We start from the raw sequence: 19,375 nt of genomic DNA on the forward strand, positions 1-19,375 counted from the left end.
GTATGACAGATTATTTATCATGAGCGCATAAAAATTTAACAAAAACACAAATTACACTTTTTCTTGCAAACTTTTTAAGGGGGATTGACAATAACAGCAAGATGACAAAAATTGACAACAATAACATGACAATAATAGCCTGCAGAGAAAGTGTGTATAACTATATCAGCCGTATCCTGACGCATTATCAACATTTTTCGATTACGAAATACATGAGTGCATATAATAAATTAAATAAAGTTTTATTTTAAGCTTAAGCATTAATGTTTATTTTAACTGGGGAAAAACTGTTACAGCTTGGCTCTAATTGCTTCGTAGCATTGCGGTGTGTATCGTTTGTACATGCTGCGCCAGAAGTCAATACGTTCAGCATCTGGATTCTGTCGCATTTGCAGCGCCCGGTCTATACACATGTAATCCAACTGGAAGACTTGCGATTGGCTCTTTGGCCTTCGAACTGGTGTCCAGTTTTCCAAGGGCTTACTAGAACGAGCAAAGTTAGCCCACATTTGGCTGATGCACTCGCTGATGTGTACATCATCTGCTGCAACTGGCGTCTGATCATCGGCCATTTGAAACAAATAGAAGAGCTCATCGCCATGAGAAGCTCCACGCAGTTTGTCGGAGGCAAGCATGCGCTTATAAATATTCCGGCCACCAACGTAATCAAAGCGATAGAAATACAGCGGCGATTGGGTTTGGCGGTGAACATGAATCTCCGCTGCGTTTTGCAAGTCAATATTAAAATGGAAGTCGCTCAAGATATCCACCAGATTGTCTAACCGATCGGGTGTAAGGCTCTGTCCATTAAGGTAGAATTGGCGAATGTCGTCGGCGGCAGCTTCGGCCTCTGGAGCCCTGGGATTAACGACTAAGTTTCTTGGAACTAAGCGCGCCAGATCCTCATCAAAAAGCTCAAGCTTCTTGGTTGCATTCATGATCATTCCAATGCCTTCGGCAGAGTTGTAGCCCATAAGCATTGGAAGGCCTTTTAGACGATCCTTTTGTAGCATAAGATCCAAAATGGGTTGACTGATGAAGCTATCTGGGCTGGAAGGATCCTCTATAACTGGCTTGAAAGTCAGTGGTAGATGACGACGTCGCTCATCTGGTGTAAGTACATTTAATGTATTGGCTAGTAATGCCAAGGGCGTAACTTCTGGTGATTGTAAGAATCGCAACAGATTGTGCGGTTGCTCCAACTGCTGGCCATGCAGCAGTTCACCCAGTCTACGGGCCTTGTAGCTTGCTTCCTGCTGGAAAACCCACTCCATATTGCCGGTGCCGCTTTGCAAAATAGCCTTGTGAAAAAGTTTGTTCGCATGCGCCGCATAAGCATGAAGATGCACTGAAGCTGCCCCAGCACTTTCACCAAACAGCGTAACATTCTGTTGATCTCCATTGAAGTTGGCTATGTTCTGCTGAATCCATTCCAAGGCCAGGCGCTGATCCTTCAAGCCTGCGTTGCCAAAGATACCCGCTTCGGGCAGGCTAAGGAAGCCCAATGCACCAAGGCGATAGTTCAGGGTAACTACTATGACCTCTTGCTGCAGCAGCTGAGCAGGAAAGGTACTGCAATAAGTTGAACTTTAATTTTAATTTATGACGTTCCAACTAATGCTTACTAGTCCTTGTTGCCATTGCCAAACCAAAAACCGCCTCCATGTATCCATACCATAACGGGCAGCGGTGACTTCAACTCCGATTTGGGCACATAGATATTTAAAAACAAGCAATTCTCGCTGCCAATTACTTCTTGGGTAAAGGGATCACGCTGATGAGACACACTGCGCTCCTGGCTACAGTTCAGCTCAAATTGCTCAAAACGTTCCAACGGTACTGGACTCTGTGGAAATATAGAAAAACAAATGCATTTAGAATATAAAACTGAATAAATTATTATTTTTCTGCATATCTAACTTACTCGATAACGTAGAGCACCAACAGGCGGCTCCGCATAGGGCACACCTAGAAAGCAATCGTATGTCAGCCCACTAGGCAATTGATGCTGTTGTCCAACCAGAACACCTTGCTTTACTGGTACTTTTACTGCCACCGCTTTCTATAAATTGTGTAACCATTTAAATCATAATAATTATTTACTTGTCCCAACTCACCTTCATGTTGCTGTATAATCTTAATCCACTTAACTTAATAAATGTACATCCATTTTTACCGGCCACGCTTGTCCACATGTTTATATGCAGAGATAAAAGTTTAATCATGAACTTTAGACATTGGTTTCCTAAACAATAATAAAAGTGTGTGTGTAAACAAACTATTATTTAAAATTGCTCATATGGCAACACTTATATTTTGGCCATATGGCAATACTGTTGATAGTCACACGTTAACGCGTTCCTTTCCACCGTCTCAAATTGAATTATTTCTCAGCCAGTGACTCTCAAACCTAAGGTTTTGGGGCTTTGCAATACAAAGAGAACAATGAATTGGCGCCATGTTCAAATAAAAAACGCAACGTTACATTTTAAATTGGATTTATAATTTACATGGTTTTGATTAAGATAAGAATGCTAATATATGAGGAACGAAATATACAAATGATACAATAGTATGAGCCCTAAAATTCGAATTTAATCATTGTTTAGGGATAAAATATTTATTAAGCTTAACTTACCACATATAGGGGCGATACTACGAATACTTCAAAACCTTATTAATCATGATAGATTTATTTATTATTCCCAAAGAAAAAGAAACATATTTATTTTTTCACATTTAAAGTTACATTTATAATGCTTCTAAGTTTTATTTGACTAGTTTCATTGCATAAACATTAATACAAGATTCAAGATTCAAGTTTCTTTTTTTTAGATTACTTCGCATTACTTGAATTGTCACTTAAGAAGTTTTTGTGGGAGAATGGAAGGGGCGCAACAAAGGTAGAGCTGGCAGTTTGACCATGAAAAAAATTGGTGTTTTAGTCAGTTGGAAAGTTAGCCGAGGCCTCGATCCAACTTGAAAAAGGTTTGAGCTTTTTTCCATTCCAAACTAGGCCAACTCACCAATGTTGTGGAGTGCATATCAAGGATTAAGGTTAGGGGTTAACTGTACGTTCTTTTCTAGTTGTCAAAAAATGATTTAAACATTTACACTTATGTACATACAAACATGCATACACAGACGCATACATACAAATACTTAATAAACATTTATAATAATTATAATAGTAATTGTAATTAAAATAATAAGTAGTAATAGATAATATGTAGCAAATATAGCTGTAATCATAATTAATTTATATATTATGTTTAGCGTATTTATATTTTTATATATATATATATATGTATAAGTGTGTTCGAGACTCGTTTAGCCATGGTTAAGATGCTTGTATTAAATTAGATTTCACAAAAGTTTTGTTTCGTTTTACAAATTGGTAAATTGGTGTTTTGTTCTTATGGTTCTTAAATCGAATATTAACTTTTTATACACTAAAATCGTCGCAGCGCCAAAGTGCGCTTTAAATATAGCCCAATAGCTCGATGTATGAGCTCGTACTGCTCAGAATTTTGTACCATACCGCCGCGCTGAAGACGCAAATTGCACACAATCCCTAGAATATCGACGAAAATATCGGGCATCTTGGGTAGCATGTCAAAGCTAATTGTATTCGAGGACTGTACTATATGCCGTATGTGATGTAGAGTGTTGCAGCTAAAGCTGCTATCTGTATCCTCGACAAGATGCAGTGTGCCCTCCGCCTCAGCTTCTGCTTCCAGCACATCTGACATGGTCAACGTTTTGCTAAGCATGCCTGTCAGGGAATACGCCAAGGACTGTCGCAGTTGACGCACAGCATTCAAGATTGCCGTAAAACAACCAGTACGTCCAATGCCAGCGGAGCAATGAATTACGGGCAGCGGCTGCACGGCATTAAATATATCCTGTTTGTAGATGTCCAAACGTTGAGCGAAGAGGTGAGCATTACGTACGCTACGCTTGTCATCATAATTATCAAATTCTGACTCGCATTTGCCCAGATTGAGCACATGGAGACACGTGTCCAGCAGTGTATTGATATCCCGGGGCGAGTGATGATCGGGCCAATCGGGATACCAGTAGTGATAGCAGCAGATCTTTTGCAAATAGTACACCAATCGCTGCTGCGGCACACTCATGCAATACAACAGAACCAGCTTGCGCACAGAGTAGCCATTGCGCCGTACTATGCCTACATTCTTTACCAAAAAGAAGCTGCCCTGCGCCGGGAGACAACTACGCACCGTTTCCGCCAGCGTCACCTTTAACGTGTCCACGATTATGTGCTCGCCGCAAGCTCGCTCACGGTCAGGCTGCAATTCACTGGGCGCCTCCAAGCTATCAATTTGCGTTGCATGTGGCTGTAGATGCGGCTCAAAGTAGTCGCGTGCCAGCGCGTCCAGCTCGAACACCTCATCCCTTGCAGACACCGAGAAGATTTCATTTAACTCGATGGGAAAATAAATAGCGCACTTCTGACGGCTACATTCCGTAAAGTTTGTTAACATTACAATCTTTTGATAGTACTGCTGCAATATATGCGACTTGTCCACATGCGGACTGCTGCCTCCATCCTGACAACGGCGTATATAGCGTTGGGTATTCTGATAGATCATCAACCAGAACTCAAAAATTGTATTCGGCAATGGTCCTTGAGTGGCAACATAACATTTGCTGACGTAGTCGGGACCCTGCAGGCAAACAAACACATTAAATATATATATCGGACATTGCTATTAGCTTAATCATAGCCAACTTAACGAATTGAACAACAGTTACCTTAATATAATTTGCATTTATGTAGGGCATTTCATCCTGTGCGGACAGTGTGCTGACCGGCTCCTCCCTTAGCTCCGCCTGGTCCAGTTCCAACTGTTGCAAGCCGCTGACTTCACTCTCGAGCAGCACACGCGAGTGCTCATTGGGCAATATGGTCTTATAACGATTCTTTGTTTGCGAACCAAAGACCATGGGTTTCTCCTGATGATTTAGCGGCAAGTCCCAGAACTCCTTGTGCAGCTCACGAAATATTCGCTTTTGTTCATCCCCATCCAGTTGCGGAAACGGAATAACTATGCGTTTCACTATTGCTTGATAGATGGCAAGAAGTTCGCTATCTTCAGAACTAGGCGCTGGTTGCTGCTGCTGCTGCACGTGCTGCTGTTGTAAAGTGGGCGTGTCTCCCTCACCGCGTCCAAGCACTAGCACAGGCGGTTGCTCCACGTTTGCCTTATAGCTGTGATCGAAGACCTGGTTGAGTTTAATGAGCTGATATTGGTTCAATGGATTCGAGGCGCTTTGGAGCAGCTGTATGCTGGCCAAGTAGATCTTAAATTCCTCGCTGGTGGTTTGCGGCGAAAGCGGACGCGTCATAATGTTGCGTATCGCCCCACCACCGCTAGCGCAGCTACAAACGACCCCTCCAGCCTCAGTACGAACTGAACGAACGGAGCTATTGCTAGCCAAGTCGTCGCTGGGCTGCAAGTCCGTAGCGGAGCCAAAACAGATTGGTGGCTTGAAGCCCAGGTACTGCGACGAGCCACTAATACTCGTAGTGCGATTGCTATGCAGATTCTCAGTGCTAAAGAACTTTCGCTGATGTGGTGATTGTGCCGTGCCCGATGCACCACATTGGCACACCGTTAGCTTTGGCTGTTCAAGCTGCAACGTTTCTTGCGGCTGGCTGCTCATGTTAAGCGTTAAACTCTGATTGCTGCCACGCCGCTCCAGCAGACCACGCTTGGGCGTGGCCATGGCATTCAGTTCGCCACAGGAGTTGGTCGTGTGATTCTTTAGACTAATGCTATGATTAGAGCCGCGTCGTCGAAACAAGCCCTGACGTTGGCTTTGAATTCCGCTGCTACCGCTGCCGCTGACACTGCCGCCGGCAACGGTCACTTGCAGTTGCAGTTGATGCGACGCTGTCGGTTTCTGCTGCTCCAGATTGCAGCTCGACTTGGAATTGCTTGCGGAGCCCAGACTATAATTTGAAACGCTAAGTGCGCTGCTCATTAAATTGCTACAAGAGCTGTGAAGATTTAGAGTCAAACTATGGTTCGAGCCGCGCCTTTGCAGCAGATTCATAGAGCTGTTCATATGCTTTGCTTGCGGCAAGTCCATGGACTTTTGTTTGTATGGTGATTCTATTGAGGACGTTGCCGAATTGGGTGTAAACTCTACCAGCGTAATACATTCCGGTAACGTCTTCAGATTTGTGCTGGACGCATGCAGCAGCGGATTGTGCTTGTGGGCGCTGCGCGGTGCTAAATTGGCTCCCAGCGTAAACTTGCTATCGACACTGGAGGCCGACTTGAGCTGCACCTCAGACTCCAGCGAGCTTTGATATGCATGCTGCTTGCGCTGGTACATTAACCAATCGCTGTTGTTCAATCCGGGAGACTTGCGCCGATTGGAGCGGCGACTGTACAGTGATTGTGTGGTGTCCAACTTTGAAAGCGAATTGGAGGACGATGTCTGAATGGGCACGGTGGTGCCCAACGACACGTCACGAGATTCTTGAATGTGCTGCACCACAATGCTCAGCTCGGACTCATTAGCGGCGGAGTCGAGTGAGCGCGCTTTCTCCTTTGTACATTTTATGGTGGGCGTCTTGGGCTTGGACAGCGGCGCCGGCGACAACGGCGGCTGTTGCTGTTGTGTGTCTGTTATCCGAATTGTGAGATTATTTTTGTTCTTGCGATTACGTCGGCCATCTTGCTGATACTCCGATACCTGCTGATTGATTGGCTGATTGTCCAGCGGCGTCGGCAGCACTGTCGCCGCCTGATCAATCTCGGGAAAACGAAAGAAATTGCCATGCTTATAGCCCGCCGAGTTGATTATGCTTAATGGCGAGTGCTGCAAATTGAGATTGTTGATGCTCGCAAGCAGCTTGGGTGAGTAGTTCAGCTGTGCTTGGGGTGTTGTTGTTGTTGTGGCTGTTGCTGTCACAGCTGCTGCTGCTGTTGTTGTGTTTAAATTTATGCTGCTGGTGCTTTCGTCTCTAAAAAGTATAGTGGGTGAATTATGTTCGCTTTTTGATAAATACAAGTTATCCTGATCATTGTCGACGCTGAAATGTTTTGGTATAGTATTTTCCTTATTGGCCACAATTCGTCCCGTGGCATCCTGCGGCGAACATGATCGTCGATCGTAGAGCGAGAAACGCTTCAATTTGCGATTCAGCGTCGTTGGTGATTGTGGCTGCTTGCCATGTGCATAGCCATGGGTATGGGCTATGGTGAAATGTTTAGGCGTATACGCTGTAGCGGTCTCTTCCTCCCATACCCCCGTTGAAGCTGCTCCTGATGTTGCCGTTGCCGTTGCCTTTGTTGTTGTGGGCGAGGGAAACTCAAAGGAGGTCTGCAGATACTCGAGTGGCGTGAAATACGGTGTGGGTGTACTCTTGTTGCTCTCCACGTCCACATCGGTGTCGACAGCGCTGGCATAGGGGCACGGGCACTCAATTGATGCAATAACTGCATTTTCTTTGTTGTTGTTTTTTAACTTGTCCATTATTTTCATATACACACACGCACACGCTCGCACTCACTCACACGCACATGCACACACACACACACTCACGCACACAAACGCATACACAGCGCTCACTTTGCTCTGCCGTCGTTTGCGCCCTTCACTTCACTTTGGCTGCTGCACCAACTTAAGGCTGCCATGCAGATTATTGTAAAGCCGTTAGGCAATTAACATTATTGGCCTTTATTTGAGCCATTGCCACTTGTTAAACTGCACCAAGCATTGCAAGAAAATTGCGCTTTTCACAACACATAAAAAAATCTTCCCAAACTGCCAGTGTGACCAGCGTCACCTTGTGTGTTAAGGCGACGACAACGACAGTATTTTTGCTCACTTCACATTGATTTATCAAAAAAATACTGTTTAATCGGTAATTTGAATTTTGTACCGTTGAGTTTAAATTTCGTACTTAGAATGCACACACACAGACAATATAACTAATATCAACTTTAAAAATTTATCTATCTGAATAATTGTTTTTTTTACTAGCAGATCAGTTGATCAGAGTTAAGCCATAGGCGTAGCATTGTTCGATTTTGAGCCAAAAGTGCAGCTTCCTCGAGATATTTAAAATGCTTGTCCTCAAACTGTGGTATCTTCATTGGCTCCGGCGACTGTAAACTAATTGCACAGATCGCCTGACGCTTAATAATGTGCTGCAATCTCGCTCGATGATAACTCAAATAACTGACAGAGTCCGAGAAGGTGGGCGTTGACGCTAAGGTTGGCTTTGACGTTACCAATGCAGGTGCAAACGATTTTTGCCTGGTTGAAGCTGTTGACGATGCTGACGTTGTTACATGGACATGACTAGACGCTGAGAATGCATTAACCTGACTTGAATTCAAATTCCTTGCAGCCGAGTTGTAAGCTAGTCTTTTGAATTTCACCCCAAGTGCATTAGCCTCAGCGTCAACAGTTGCCTTGGAGCTCTTGACTCGCCCCGTCCGATTAGCAGCAGCTTCAGCCCGCTCAGTCCGTTCAGCCTTCGCATCGACACGTACAATATGCGGCTTAGGCGTTTCATCGAATATACGAAACTTTCGGTCAGCGGTTATCTTACTCCCTGTCTTACTAGTCGCTGAACCTGAGCCTGACCCTGATCCATCAACCTTGATTGTTGGCGCCTTGTTCGCCCTCTTGAGGCGCGGCGAGATCATTACCTTTACGCCAGCAGCGCCAGCTGTGGGGTATGTGGCTATTGCGGCCGCATAGCTCATGCGCATACCTTGAAGCGAAGGTGAGGGCGATGACGAGTTGTTCTTGCTTGTGGATACCTCCAGTTTCATATATTCACCCAGAGGCTTACGACGCACAGGGACAAACTGACAAGACTCCTTGGCTAAATCATCGGCCCCATCGTTCTGCTTGCGGCGCGCATTGTTCGTTTTTTTGCGTTTGACCAGCAGTGCAGCCGTAGATTTAGATTTTGCCGCCAGTTTCGACTTGCGTCTTCCTTTGATTACCACTGGTTGGCTGTCTTTAGCGAACGGACGCATTGGGGAGGGGAAAAATTTTTAACTTTATTTAATTTGCTACACAAAACAAAGTTAATCGACCTAATTTATAGTGACTTACCGATATCGGGATGTTGTTTTCGCGGAGATCTGTGATGTATTTTCCTACTACTTTCATTGTACAAAATTTGTTTGTTTGTTTTTACAATTGTGCTCAACCTTTCTGACAACAAATTTAGAATACCGATGATATGAGAATTTGTCAGCAAACCGGAAAGTCTCAAATATTAACAAACATTCAAGTATATTTATTTCAACGATCTAAAAAATGTTTGCTGCTGGCTTGTTACAACGTTCTCAGACTCTATATCTAAATTACGCGTAAGTCCGCATATACATACATACATATTCTTATTGTATTTGATTTAAGTATTCCTCTCATTCCCATAGACTACGATCCAATAGACTTTATTCGGAATGGAAAAACAATTTGCCCAACCTATTCTTACTGGGTGGTGGTCTGGGTAAATTGCAAGGCGGCATTAAGGAGGAGGAGTACTTTAGCTCTGTCAATCAAGGCCTCATGACCAACATACGCAAACATATTGAGAACTCTAAGAATGCAGACTATATGCGAAACTGGGAGGAATACCAGAAGACACTTGATCATGCTGCTCTCTACAACACAACATGCATTAATAAACACAAGGATTTACATGAGGAAGCTTTCTTTATGAATGAGGTAAGTTTTTTGACCAAAATAATTCTGTCCTCTCCTCTTCTTGCCTAGTGTTTCTTTTAGAGCACAGAGTGTCTTAAGGTATTAAACGCCAAAGTTAATGCTGCTACTGACGAGGAGCTGGTAGGCGGAGAGCCTGCAGGCAATGATAATAACGCCAAGGATTTCAAATCAAATTTGGATTCCTAATTACTGTTTTGTTAGCTAAATGCTTGTTTCAAATAAAAATTATTCCTGGACCGTTACAAATCGATAAGTGTACTTTGGCGCAAGCTGAATGACTTTGCAGCAAGTTGGCAGCATCGTTGTTATTTTAAAACCAAACAGCTGGCTAAATTTCCTAAAAAATTGAAATAATTTAACATAAATCACTCTTTATATATAGTAAAATATACTATAGTTTAGTTGCTATATAAATTAATATGCTTGCATTGCGTCGTCTCAGTCAGAACTTATATCCAAAGCATATCACGTAAGTACAAATTTTGTTCTTAATTTATAATTAATTGCATAAGATTCCCAGACATTGCTTGTACAAAACTCAACAAATGTGCTTTAAATATTCTTAATTGCTTGCAGTAATTTAAAAATGTCCCACGTCGGTGAACTGGGCAGCGGTGCCGGCAAAGGCGGTGGGGGTGGAGGTTCCATACGTGAAGCTGGTGGATCATTTGGTAAAATGGAAGCTGCACGAGAGGAAGAATTCTTTTATAAGCAAGTGAGACAGTTAACTTGAACTTTATTTATTTTATTTTATTATAACTGTATCTATTGTTTTAGCAAAAGGAACAGCTAAAGAATCTTAAGACAAAAACCGACACTAAGGCGACAGAGACGATTAAAAAATAAATGAATATGATATTGTTTTTAAAACGTTTTTCTATTATATATTAAACTGACAATGTTATAAACAAATATCTGCTTGTTATTATGCTCACCTGGCTTATCTCCTCCTCAAAATTGTTATCGATAACACAGTAATATCATTACGGAGTCTAATCCAAGCACCTACATGAATATCACTTAACAGTTTGTTCAGTTTTACTTTAGAAACAGATTTGCTAAGTTCGAGGCGCTATTTTCAATTTGATTCTTATTCTGTAAGCAACAACAAAATCAATCTACGTCATTAGTTATTTACTAAGCTTTGCCAGAGAGAGAGAGAGAGAGTGCATGCACTGATAAGCCGCAGCTTGCTGATAAGAACTAGTAACAGTTTGGTGTACACCAGAAAACAGATATTACCGGCTAATACAAGTGCTTGCAATGGCAGCTATACAAAATAGCATGAAAGCGGTGCTAAGAAAGCACATGAAGGAGCTTATGAAGACAGCACTCTCGCCAGAAACTATATCTAAGCAGTCCGAGGCGGTGACCATAAAGGTACAAGACTTCCCCAAGGCTAAGATCTAGTTTTAACGATTATTTTATTGCAACAGGTACTGCAGCACGAAGCCTTTCGCCAGGCGCAACGGGTGAGCATTTATCTGAGTACCAGCGACGAGCTAAGCACCACTGAGTTGCTCCGCGAGATGTTTCGCCTCGAGAAGCACGTATTTGTGCCTAGCTACCAGGGCACGCAAATGAAAATGCTGCGACTAAAGGACATGAACGAATATGAACACTTGCCATTAAGCAAGTGGAACATCAAACAGCCTGATTTTAAGGACGCTCGCGAAGATGCGCTAACCAATGGACACGGCATTGATCTCTTCATAGTACCTGGCGTGGCCTTTACTCGCACTGGCTCCCGACTCGGCCACGGCATGGGATACTACGACAAGTATCTGCTTCAGCATGCTGAAAAATATCCGCATAAAAAAACTACCATAATGGCCTTGGCTCTAAATGAGCAGATGGTTGAAGACTTGCCTATGGACGAACAGGATGTGCGATTGCATTATGTGATGACGGAGCACGCATAAGACCTATACGTACACAAACAAATTGTATATACATAAGTATATCATAAATAGATATGTGTATATCGAAATGTAACTCTGATACATATGTATTTGTAGTTATTTATTGCTAGTTTATATTGAGGATAGTTATTGACTTATTTGCTGCCAACAGGCCTCATGTGAGGATAACGTAATTTGCATGATCGATTTTTACATGGGTACATGTACTAAGTATCTACTGTAGAAAATAAATGCTAAATATTAACGCAAATATGGAGGCCTAGAGCGAATGCCACGCCCACGCGAACGTCCGCTGTAGTGGGGTGAGCTATAATGAGGATCGCTGCTGGTGAAGTGTGAATCTGCAGCACTGGAACGATATGGTGCGCCAGATGATTCTGACCAGCTAGATGGGGAGCCAATGCGCAACAGTTTTTTTTGCCTAGAAAATAATTCTGATATTTCAACCAGTTTCAACTAAGACATTCAATAAAAATTCACCTGTAAGCCGCCGCTGCAGAGATTCTGGAGCCACGATTGCGTCCAACACGTGAGCCACGCAACATGGATGGAATCTTATTGTATCCCGTAGGGCCAGTTGGCTGAGCACCACAAGTCTCCAGTGCAAGAAAGTCATCCACATGTAGCGAAGGTGGACGCGATGTATTCGGTGGCCTCGAACGAAACAGATCGCCACGAGAAGGCGGCGGTCTAGCAAACCCTCGTCCGCGCACGGCGCTAACAAACATTTTCTTCTCCGGTCGACCTGTGGCTGGCTCTACCTCGACACGTCTGGTACGGAAACAAGGTGCCGTCGGCGTCATCTCGCGGTTGGACTGCGGAGAACCGGAGAGATGCAGCACACGCTTGCAATCGCCCGTAAGATTGAGATCTGGATTTAAGCACACGTTGGCCAGCTCAGTAAGATCACAGGCGATGCGCTCGTACAGCGGCTCGTTCAAGTCCTCGATGACCTCAATGGGTAGCGGCTCCAGCCAATAGCGTGCTGTCAGCTGTGGGTTCTCTGCTGTAGCGCAGTACCGCGTGAATATCGGACGCGCTTCGTATTGTGTGACGATGCCTTCAGCCTGCGGCAAGTATGGTTCAGTTTGCAGCGGGTTGGTGACAACGGTTTCAACTTCGCATCCAGTTTCACTGATGACTGTAGATGTACCACTTGCCACTGCGTCCGTTGACTCATGCCTGGAACTATAAAGTATGAGAAGCTCCTTGAGATCAATTAGCGCAGCCTCATTTCGCACGGCCTTGAATTTCTCCAGCACATAGAGTATGCGTTGCAGCACCGGTGGCTTGTCCAGCTCTACATCCTGAAACTCTAGCAGCTGGGCTAGCTCTACTGCACCCAATTTAAGAGTGCGTAGCGGCATGGGAGTCTTCACGGATGGATGTTCGATTCGGGTTAAAGAACGTAATAGCAATATAAGCGATTCAATGTTGGCATGATACTCCACGGTCTCATTATGTAGAATGACACGCTCCATCCAAGCCTGAAACTCGCTGATTTTTTGCTTAAGCAGAAGGGTTAGGTGATAGAAAGTAAAGCTGGAGAAGCCATCATGAAAGATGATAGATTAATGCCTGGCCTATATACTTTAATATGTTAATCACTTACTCATGCTCGGTAAGAATAACCAGATTGCGTACAGCCAGTACGGAGATGCCATGTGAGACCTCCACACTTGTCAAATTGCTGAAGATGGCATCAATCACCTTTGGGATAAGTTCCTTAGGCGGCAGCGCGGCAGACAGGTTAAGTGCCGGGAGTGCGGTTGACTCGTGCGAAATTAGCGAGATGCCCGAATCCAAGAAGCTATCAAATATGCGATGCACTGCAACTTGACAATTGGACACCACTTCGTTGAACTCATTGAGTGAGAGCAGCGAATGGAACAGATCCCAGAACTTGCCCGACAGTATAGATAGCATGGAACTCTTGAGTGGTGCAAAGGCACTGAGGCGGGTCGAGAAGCGCAACAAACGCTCCAGATTAGTGGTGGGCATGCAGTTGGCACTCTGATATTCCTGACATAGAAGCTCCATGATTGTCTTGGCTATGAGTAGTGTCATATTAGGCGCCAAATCAGATAACTGCATGCACACGCGCTGGAGTAACTCAGAGAGCTGTGGAAAACTTGAAGGAGCAAGAGCCTCAACGAGCTTGGCAATTTGTCCACTTTGAGGATGAAGATGAGCGGACCAGAGCTTGCGTTCGGTGATGAGACGCTGCTTGTGCTGTTGCTGAAGATGAGCACTGATCGGTTGAGGCATGGGCAGCGTCAGTGGCAGCAGTTCAGCCAAGAGTTTCAGACCTAGAGAGGGTTGGTTGTTCATTAGCGGTTATGGAATTAATAAGCCCATCTCAAGGGCAGTGTTTGAAAGTTTACCTGGTATAAAATATGCAGGACTATCAATATTCTTGAGCACTTCGCGTATCATCTGCGTCCAAAGGGACTTGTGCAGCAACTCCTCATCCAGTTCCTGGGGCTGAGTATAGGCCAACAGTGTCTGAACTACCTCCAGTTTGCACTGCTCCACCTCTGAGCCGGCCTGGCAACGGCCTGGGTAATAATATAGCAGAAAGAATACCTTGACCAGATATTCAATGGCAGTCAGATCCTTAAAGCTTCCGTTACGACACAGTATGGCATATGAGAGCAGCTCACGTAAAATCTGTAGCGTCGGCAGCAAAATTTGGCAGCAATGCACACCCTGTATGGTCATTAAGGCGGGAGCATGCAATCCCGGCTGCTCAAAATAGGTGCAGAGGCGCTCCAAGATCTGGAGCAGCAGTTGTACACCATCCGCGGCATACAGCTGTAGTGCTACAAATCGATGCTTTAGTTCCTCAGTGCTGTGACGCTTTGGCGGCTTAGCCTCGGCGGGCGTTGACGACTTGCTGATCACCAGATAGCGTAGTATTCGCAAAGCCATGATTAGATCTCCGGGAAATGTGGTCAGGTAGTCCAAGGATCTTGAGATAACCTCTACTAGTGGTGTTATGTCATCATAAATAAAAACGTTTATAGCATCTAAGGGTTTCATATAAACGGACATCTCCTGCAGCACAGCTGATACAGAGGGCTCAAAGTTCTCATGATTCTTGGCCAGCTCAAGTATAACGCCACCGTGCTCTATTAGGTAATCCAGCTGTTCGCAGTAACGTACACAGGCATCCACCATGTCCACAGCATAGCTCAATGCTGGACTCTTATACTTAGTGCCAGGCGAGCTTAACTGACGCTGGGCCTGCAGGCGTTGTTCACGTTTGATGATATCCATAAAGATCTTGAGATTGTTGTTTAAGCCAAGCACTTCAACGGTATGCTGACGCCCCGACGGATCGCAGGTCTGTGAGTAGATGGCATGCATATGCGTGGATAGTCTAATGGGATCGCAATCGAACAATGCGGCAGCGTAGGCAATGGCGTCAATATGATATCGCGTTTGTACCTTGTAAGCCAGCTCTATGGCTAGCAGCGCTAGACGGGGGAGTACTGGACGTAGTAAGCGCTTTTGTTGTGGACAATTTGGGCCGCTAACAACAGGCGTAGATTCCGTTTGCACACCCACATCAAGGGCTACAGTGGTTGTTGACTCCAGCTTGTTGTCGACCTCCTTCGATGTGTTTAAGTTTCCCTCCAGCGGTTCGTCCGCTTTAACAGCTGCAAAGAATTAAATGTTTAATAAATAATTATTTATGAGCAAAAATGTATTTTTTTTATTACCTTTCGACTGCTCCTCCGGCACATGTTCGTGCTTGGGCCAAAGCGGGACCTCATCTAAGCCCAGCAAAATAGCCAGAATGAGTTGTGTAACCTCAAAAGCATCATCCACAAAGTAATCTATGCCCACATGAGATTTCAACAGCGAGTGCATCACATCCAATGTGCACAAAAAAGTTGTTGGCGGCAATTCCTTACTATTGCTAAGCAATAGCAGCAGTGATTCTGCCAGCGCATGCTGAGAAAAGTATGACTGGAGGGCATTGGCAAAACTGCGCTGAGCGCTCGGATCTGTAACCACTTCGAATTTCTGGGACACGGGCAGAAAGCGACGTGGCTGCTGAAAGCTCAGCTGATTTTGATGCAGTGCATCCATCAACATTTCAAAAGCAAACTCAATCCGCTGATAGATTTCTTGAGGCGATCGATCCGTTTTTTTTATGTAAAGCTGCGAGCAGCAAATACGCACGCTTTCCAGCGACTCATAAAGATGTAGTTTCTTTAGTATAGCCTGCAAGGCATACTTGGTGCGAGTTAGCTTGGCCTGCTTAATGCACTCCACAATAAGTTTGTAGCCAGAGTTTTGAGCGCTCAGAAAGTGCTTCAGGCCGAGCTTAGAGTCCAGCATTGAGTACACCGCCTTGAGCAGCTGAAGCTTGATGGATAATGCCATATAGGGCTGCTGGTAGAGCTTAAATACTGCGTCAAATGGATCAAACTTTTGCGTTTGGAGCAGATGCTGCAGTAGTTGTTCCTGATGGCAAAGCAACTCAGCCAGACGTGCGCCCAGTTTGATGTGACGTATCTTAAATGCAGGCTGCGGTTGCTGGCATGCCGCCTGAAAGCTTAGCGCAATCTGAAGTATGTTTGCTGCTTGTCGCAGATGGGCTTCATCCTGGCGGAAGAATTGGTGCAATACGAAGTTACGTCGCTTATAGTGCTGAGCCAAATAAGCCAGCTGGTTATTGAGCTGCTCGCCTAGGTAAACAAACTGTTCACGCTCGTCAACTGTCACGCCACCATGCTCTTCACTGAAGGCTTGCACATTATCCCAACGTATCTGCAATGAAAGCTTTTTGAATAGCAATCGCAAAGTTTCCAGTTCCTTGCCGTAAAGCGCTTGCAGGTCACCCTCAAAGATTTGCAGTGGGCGATGCCACGGCTCGAATGCTTCTATAGCAGGAGGAGCTGCGGCGGCTGCTGCTTCAAGCTCACGCTCATACTCTGCGGCTGCTGCTATGTCTGCAGCATCAGCCTCCTCTTCAGGCCCTGCGCCTATTAGCTCATCATCACTCAAAATAGGCTCAAATTGCTCTTGTGGTGTCTCGGAGCGTTCGCGTTCCGTTGGTTCATGATCGCGGGGCAGAGATTCAGAGGAGCGTCTATAGCCATGCGAGCTGCTTAACTTGTAATGCGAGCGTGAATCGTCATCGTCATAGTCCATATTGTCAGGAGAGCGCGGACGTGTGGGTGAATCTATGGACACTGGGGGCGTGCGTGGCCATTTGTGTTCCTCTGCCTCGGAGCGCGAGCGCTCTGAGCGTTTTCGACGAGAACGATGACTGGGGTAGTCTGGCGAACGTGACCAATCACGGCTGGGTTTATCCCTTGAGCTGCAGTAATATGATTTGCAAACTTTAAACAATTACCGATGGCTAGAAAATACTCACCAGCGAAGATAATCTCTATCTTTGCTCTCTGAGTGTGTATGCTGACGCAGACCAGGAGGGGAGTGATCAGTGGAGTGTGTCGAACGTCGTATTCTGCGCATTTCCCTTTGCTCCTCGTCTTGATGGGCATGATAGTGCTCCCGGGACAAGCCATATTCCAATTCAATATCATCATGCTCATAATCGCTGATGCTAACATTTGCCTTATGTGCGCCTGACAGCAGCTCATTAGGCAGCGGCTCCGACCAGTCATCCTTGAGCGTATCCTCGCCACCGCTCAATTCCATACCCACAGGCTCACATTGCATAGTCGGGCTAGCTATAGGCTCCGTTACCGTATTGGTTAGGATTCCATAGACAGCCAAAGTAATGGTGCTATACCAGCCACGTAGCACCAACCCATCCGTCGGTATCTTCTCTTGCGAGCAGTCCAGGTGTATGCAGTCGTTCTGATTATAACGTAGTTGTCCCAAGTTCTCAAAAGCTGAGGCGCCTGTCATGCCCAAGTCGTTGACAAAGAACTCCAGATCGAACTTGGAGGGGTTGGTTGCTCCCAAACGGACGCCACCTGGAAAGTCAGCTTGCACTCGCGCTCCTAGTGGTATAATGCGTACTTGTGTGATGAACACAGGCTTGGGAAACTGCACTAGATCCAAGTTAATGTCCTAAAAATAATTAAATGAAAATGTATATATATGTATGTACATATGTATATGCATACATATGCATATGTATGTATGTATGTATGTACATGCAACAAATTAGCTTATACATGTGTCGGCTTTTGCAAATATGGGAACTCATCACTTACGCTGACTTCTTCATGCGAAAATGTGTCAAAAAAGAGCAGCTCAGCTCCCTCATCGACGTCAGCCATTTTGATAGCAATAATTTATGTACTTCTTTTAATTAAGTTAGTTTTAAGAAACAAAAACAAGCGTCGTTGCGTTGCGATCTGGCCAGTGTGACCGCTTAGTGCAATGTAGAGATGAGCAAGCATATTGCTGGCTATTAAATAGCTAAATTTACCACAGCCATCCATTTGAAAACGCAAACGAGATAAGACTTATGACAATTGCCTGGAGAGTCATCATGAAGTTGTCAACAATATAAATCAACCAAATATTGACCAAGAACAATTTCAAAATGAAATACAAAATTCAAAGCTCATTACTTAAATCGTTAAATTGCTTTCAGCCAATGGCCATATCAACGCCAATTCAATGATTAACTTAGGTGGATTGTTAACATTATTATTCAATACAAATAGGAAAAGAGTCCTGAATACATATATGTTAAAATAAGCTTTGCTATATAATCAGCACTTAACTAAGTTGCTTTAGCACAAGGTACAGTAGCGAGTTTTTATTAATAAGATAAGTTAGGTTAATAAATTATATTTGTAACATAGCTTTAAATAAATAAATTGAGGTGCTTTGCTAATACAAATGGAAAAGAATCCTGAATAATCAAGGATTAACTAACACAAATTTGTATCCTGAACATTCGTTTTATTAAGCTTTGAACTGTATTAATTTACATAAAATATAAAAGATGAATAGGTTCGTTTCTATGAACGCTAATTTTCTACATTTTTCCAATGGCTTTACCATTATCACGGAAATTACAAAATGTTTCACGTCAATAAAATAATTTCGAAAGAGACTTTTATAGTTGCCATAATGAATGCATTAGCTAGAATTACGCATACGCCGCATTGTATTGATTGGTCATGTTTTGGTGCATTGATCGAAATTGTTTTGGAGTATATAAAGCCTTTCAAATTTGTGCAGCTTATAGTTAGATGTGTAATTGAGCCTAGTCATGGATATGGATATGAAGCCGTTGCCTTATGAATATTTGAAGAATCCTTCGCAGAATGGACTATCAACAGCTCCAGTTGTGGGCCAGCCAATGTCGTCTCAGGCACCGCCAAATCCGGTGGTCATCACTGGTAAGCTTTTCGAACTTGAAGAAAAAAGAAACAATGATATACAAAACAAAGTTTAATTACTTTTCAGCCGCTCCTCCAATACCTTTGGGGCGCGTGCCGCAGAGAATGACTTGTCCCTATTGCCACATTGTAATGATGACTCGTTTGGATCAGAGAGCGACTAAGAACACACATCTTATGGCATTAGGTCTATGTGTAGTTGGGTGAGTCATTGTGGAACTGTCATTGGTATTACATCAACAGTTAAATCTCATCTGCAGACTTATCTGTTTGGCGCCCATGCCCTATTGCATGAAAAGCTGCATGAGCTTGGATCATTATTGCACCAACTGCAATCAGTTTGTGGGCAAAGCTGCTAACTAAATTGGCCAG

At 44.2% G+C, this 19,375-nt stretch overlaps 8 protein-coding genes across 9 annotated transcripts; 4 read left to right on the plus strand and 4 right to left on the minus strand.

Moving 5' to 3' along the window:
• Positions 1 to 257: 257 nt before the first annotated feature.
• On the minus strand, positions 258 to 2,261 carry LOC108594993 (acetylcholinesterase). The gene is made up of 4 exons (XM_017980126.1): positions 2,118 to 2,261; positions 1,925 to 2,062; positions 1,626 to 1,846; positions 258 to 1,572 (listed from the first exon to the last, which is right to left on the minus strand). The coding sequence occupies exons 1-4, from the start codon at positions 2,223 to 2,225 to the stop codon at positions 291 to 293; spliced, it is 1,749 nt and encodes a 582-aa protein (XP_017835615.1). The 5' UTR covers positions 2,226 to 2,261; the 3' UTR covers positions 258 to 290.
• A 1,052-nt stretch (positions 2,262 to 3,313) lies between these two features.
• On the minus strand, positions 3,314 to 7,790 carry LOC108597401. The gene is made up of 2 exons (XM_017983945.1): positions 4,780 to 7,790; positions 3,314 to 4,691 (listed from the first exon to the last, which is right to left on the minus strand). The coding sequence occupies exons 1-2, from the start codon at positions 7,522 to 7,524 to the stop codon at positions 3,453 to 3,455; spliced, it is 3,984 nt and encodes a 1,327-aa protein (XP_017839434.1). The 5' UTR covers positions 7,525 to 7,790; the 3' UTR covers positions 3,314 to 3,452.
• Positions 7,791 to 8,178: 388 nt separating this feature from the next.
• Positions 8,179 to 9,098, minus strand: LOC108595122. Its single transcript, XM_017980283.2, has 2 exons — positions 8,370 to 9,098; positions 8,179 to 8,311 (listed from the first exon to the last, which is right to left on the minus strand). The coding sequence occupies exons 1-2, from the start codon at positions 9,033 to 9,035 to the stop codon at positions 8,273 to 8,275; spliced, it is 705 nt and encodes a 234-aa protein (XP_017835772.1). The 5' UTR covers positions 9,036 to 9,098; the 3' UTR covers positions 8,179 to 8,272.
• A 20-nt stretch (positions 9,099 to 9,118) lies between these two features.
• LOC108595123 lies at positions 9,119 to 10,082 on the plus strand. The gene is made up of 3 exons (XM_017980284.2): positions 9,119 to 9,374; positions 9,444 to 9,735; positions 9,796 to 10,082. Exons 1-3 carry the CDS (start codon positions 9,322 to 9,324, stop codon positions 9,919 to 9,921), a joined length of 471 nt encoding a protein of 156 aa, XP_017835773.1. The 5' UTR covers positions 9,119 to 9,321; the 3' UTR covers positions 9,922 to 10,082.
• Positions 10,083 to 10,099: 17 nt separating this feature from the next.
• Positions 10,100 to 10,641, plus strand: LOC108595124 (ATPase inhibitor A, mitochondrial). The gene is made up of 3 exons (XM_017980285.1): positions 10,100 to 10,204; positions 10,312 to 10,450; positions 10,513 to 10,641. Exons 1-3 carry the CDS (start codon positions 10,155 to 10,157, stop codon positions 10,579 to 10,581), a joined length of 258 nt encoding a protein of 85 aa, XP_017835774.1. The 5' UTR covers positions 10,100 to 10,154; the 3' UTR covers positions 10,582 to 10,641.
• A 142-nt stretch (positions 10,642 to 10,783) lies between these two features.
• Positions 10,784 to 11,737, plus strand: LOC108597053 (5-formyltetrahydrofolate cyclo-ligase). Of its 2 annotated transcripts, XM_017983372.2 has the most exons (3): positions 10,788 to 10,832; positions 10,887 to 11,115; positions 11,172 to 11,737. In XM_017983372.2, exons 2-3 carry the CDS (start codon positions 10,999 to 11,001, stop codon positions 11,655 to 11,657), a joined length of 603 nt encoding a protein of 200 aa, XP_017838861.1. In that variant the 5' UTR covers positions 10,788 to 10,832; positions 10,887 to 10,998; the 3' UTR covers positions 11,658 to 11,737. The 2 variants fall into 2 exon arrangements, with proteins under 2 accessions (XP_033151015.1, XP_017838861.1); XM_033295124.1 differs by having other exon boundaries at positions 10,784 to 11,115.
• A 140-nt stretch (positions 11,738 to 11,877) lies between these two features.
• LOC108597052 (protein virilizer) lies at positions 11,878 to 17,939 on the minus strand. Its single transcript, XM_017983371.2, has 7 exons — positions 17,861 to 17,939; positions 17,050 to 17,714; positions 15,383 to 16,992; positions 14,042 to 15,319; positions 13,270 to 13,966; positions 12,138 to 13,199; positions 11,878 to 12,078 (listed from the first exon to the last, which is right to left on the minus strand). The coding sequence occupies exons 1-7, from the start codon at positions 17,924 to 17,926 to the stop codon at positions 11,898 to 11,900; spliced, it is 5,559 nt and encodes a 1,852-aa protein (XP_017838860.1). The 5' UTR covers positions 17,927 to 17,939; the 3' UTR covers positions 11,878 to 11,897.
• A 934-nt stretch (positions 17,940 to 18,873) lies between these two features.
• On the plus strand, positions 18,874 to 19,366 carry LOC108594858 (lipopolysaccharide-induced tumor necrosis factor-alpha factor homolog). Its single transcript, XM_017979997.1, has 3 exons — positions 18,874 to 19,003; positions 19,071 to 19,206; positions 19,264 to 19,366. Exons 1-3 carry the CDS (start codon positions 18,874 to 18,876, stop codon positions 19,364 to 19,366), a joined length of 369 nt encoding a protein of 122 aa, XP_017835486.1.
• Positions 19,367 to 19,375: the final 9 nt, after the last annotated feature.

This window comes from Drosophila busckii, chromosome 2R (genome assembly GCF_011750605.1).
Source record: "Drosophila busckii strain San Diego stock center, stock number 13000-0081.31 chromosome 2R, ASM1175060v1, whole genome shotgun sequence".
Classification (NCBI taxonomy): Eukaryota; Metazoa; Arthropoda; class Insecta; order Diptera; family Drosophilidae; genus Drosophila; species Drosophila busckii.

What these genes read in the sequence shown, in the direction of transcription:
- LOC108594993 (XM_017980126.1), bottom strand. Translation starts at nt 2,225, where the DNA reads ATGATTAAACTTTTATCTCTGCATATAAACATGTGGACAAGCGTGGCC. An exon ending in GATTATACAGCAACATGAAG is followed by an intron (nt 2,063 to 2,117) that starts GTGAGTTGGGAC and finishes CACAATTTATAG; the next exon opens with AAAGCGGTGGCAGTAAAAGT. An exon ending in TTGGTGCTCTACGTTATCGA is followed by an intron (nt 1,847 to 1,924) that starts GTAAGTTAGATA and finishes ATATTTCCACAG; the next exon opens with AGTCCAGTACCGTTGGAACG.
- LOC108597401 (XM_017983945.1), bottom strand. Translation starts at nt 7,524, where the DNA reads ATGAAAATAATGGACAAGTTAAAAAACAACAACAAAGAAAATGCAGTT. An exon ending in TAAATGCAAATTATATTAAG is followed by an intron (nt 4,692 to 4,779) that starts GTAACTGTTGTT and finishes GTTTGCCTGCAG; the next exon opens with GGTCCCGACTACGTCAGCAA.
- LOC108595122 (XM_017980283.2), bottom strand. Translation starts at nt 9,035, where the DNA reads ATGCGTCCGTTCGCTAAAGACAGCCAACCAGTGGTAATCAAAGGAAGA. An exon ending in GGAATTTGAATTCAAGTCAG is followed by an intron (nt 8,312 to 8,369) that starts GTTAATGCATTC and finishes CATCGTCAACAG; the next exon opens with CTTCAACCAGGCAAAAATCG.
- LOC108595123 (XM_017980284.2), top strand. Translation starts at nt 9,322, where the DNA reads ATGTTTGCTGCTGGCTTGTTACAACGTTCTCAGACTCTATATCTAAAT. An exon ending in ACTCTATATCTAAATTACGC is followed by an intron (nt 9,375 to 9,443) that starts GTAAGTCCGCAT and finishes TCATTCCCATAG; the next exon opens with ACTACGATCCAATAGACTTT. An exon ending in AAGCTTTCTTTATGAATGAG is followed by an intron (nt 9,736 to 9,795) that starts GTAAGTTTTTTG and finishes TGTTTCTTTTAG; the next exon opens with AGCACAGAGTGTCTTAAGGT.
- LOC108595124 (XM_017980285.1), top strand. Translation starts at nt 10,155, where the DNA reads ATGCTTGCATTGCGTCGTCTCAGTCAGAACTTATATCCAAAGCATATC. An exon ending in TTATATCCAAAGCATATCAC is followed by an intron (nt 10,205 to 10,311) that starts GTAAGTACAAAT and finishes AATTGCTTGCAG; the next exon opens with TAATTTAAAAATGTCCCACG. An exon ending in AAGAATTCTTTTATAAGCAA is followed by an intron (nt 10,451 to 10,512) that starts GTGAGACAGTTA and finishes CTATTGTTTTAG; the next exon opens with CAAAAGGAACAGCTAAAGAA.
- LOC108597053 (XM_033295124.1), top strand. Translation starts at nt 10,999, where the DNA reads ATGGCAGCTATACAAAATAGCATGAAAGCGGTGCTAAGAAAGCACATG. An exon ending in CCGAGGCGGTGACCATAAAG is followed by an intron (nt 11,116 to 11,171) that starts GTACAAGACTTC and finishes TTATTGCAACAG; the next exon opens with GTACTGCAGCACGAAGCCTT.
- LOC108597052 (XM_017983371.2), bottom strand. Translation starts at nt 17,926, where the DNA reads ATGGCTGACGTCGATGAGGGAGCTGAGCTGCTCTTTTTTGACACATTT. An exon ending in GATAGAGATTATCTTCGCTG is followed by an intron (nt 16,993 to 17,049) that starts GTGAGTATTTTC and finishes ATATTACTGCAG; the next exon opens with CTCAAGGGATAAACCCAGCC. An exon ending in TCTGCAGCGGCGGCTTACAG is followed by an intron (nt 12,079 to 12,137) that starts GTGAATTTTTAT and finishes ATTATTTTCTAG; the next exon opens with GCAAAAAAAACTGTTGCGCA.
- LOC108594858 (XM_017979997.1), top strand. Translation starts at nt 18,874, where the DNA reads ATGGATATGGATATGAAGCCGTTGCCTTATGAATATTTGAAGAATCCT. An exon ending in AAATCCGGTGGTCATCACTG is followed by an intron (nt 19,004 to 19,070) that starts GTAAGCTTTTCG and finishes ATTACTTTTCAG; the next exon opens with CCGCTCCTCCAATACCTTTG. An exon ending in TTAGGTCTATGTGTAGTTGG is followed by an intron (nt 19,207 to 19,263) that starts GTGAGTCATTGT and finishes TCTCATCTGCAG; the next exon opens with ACTTATCTGTTTGGCGCCCA.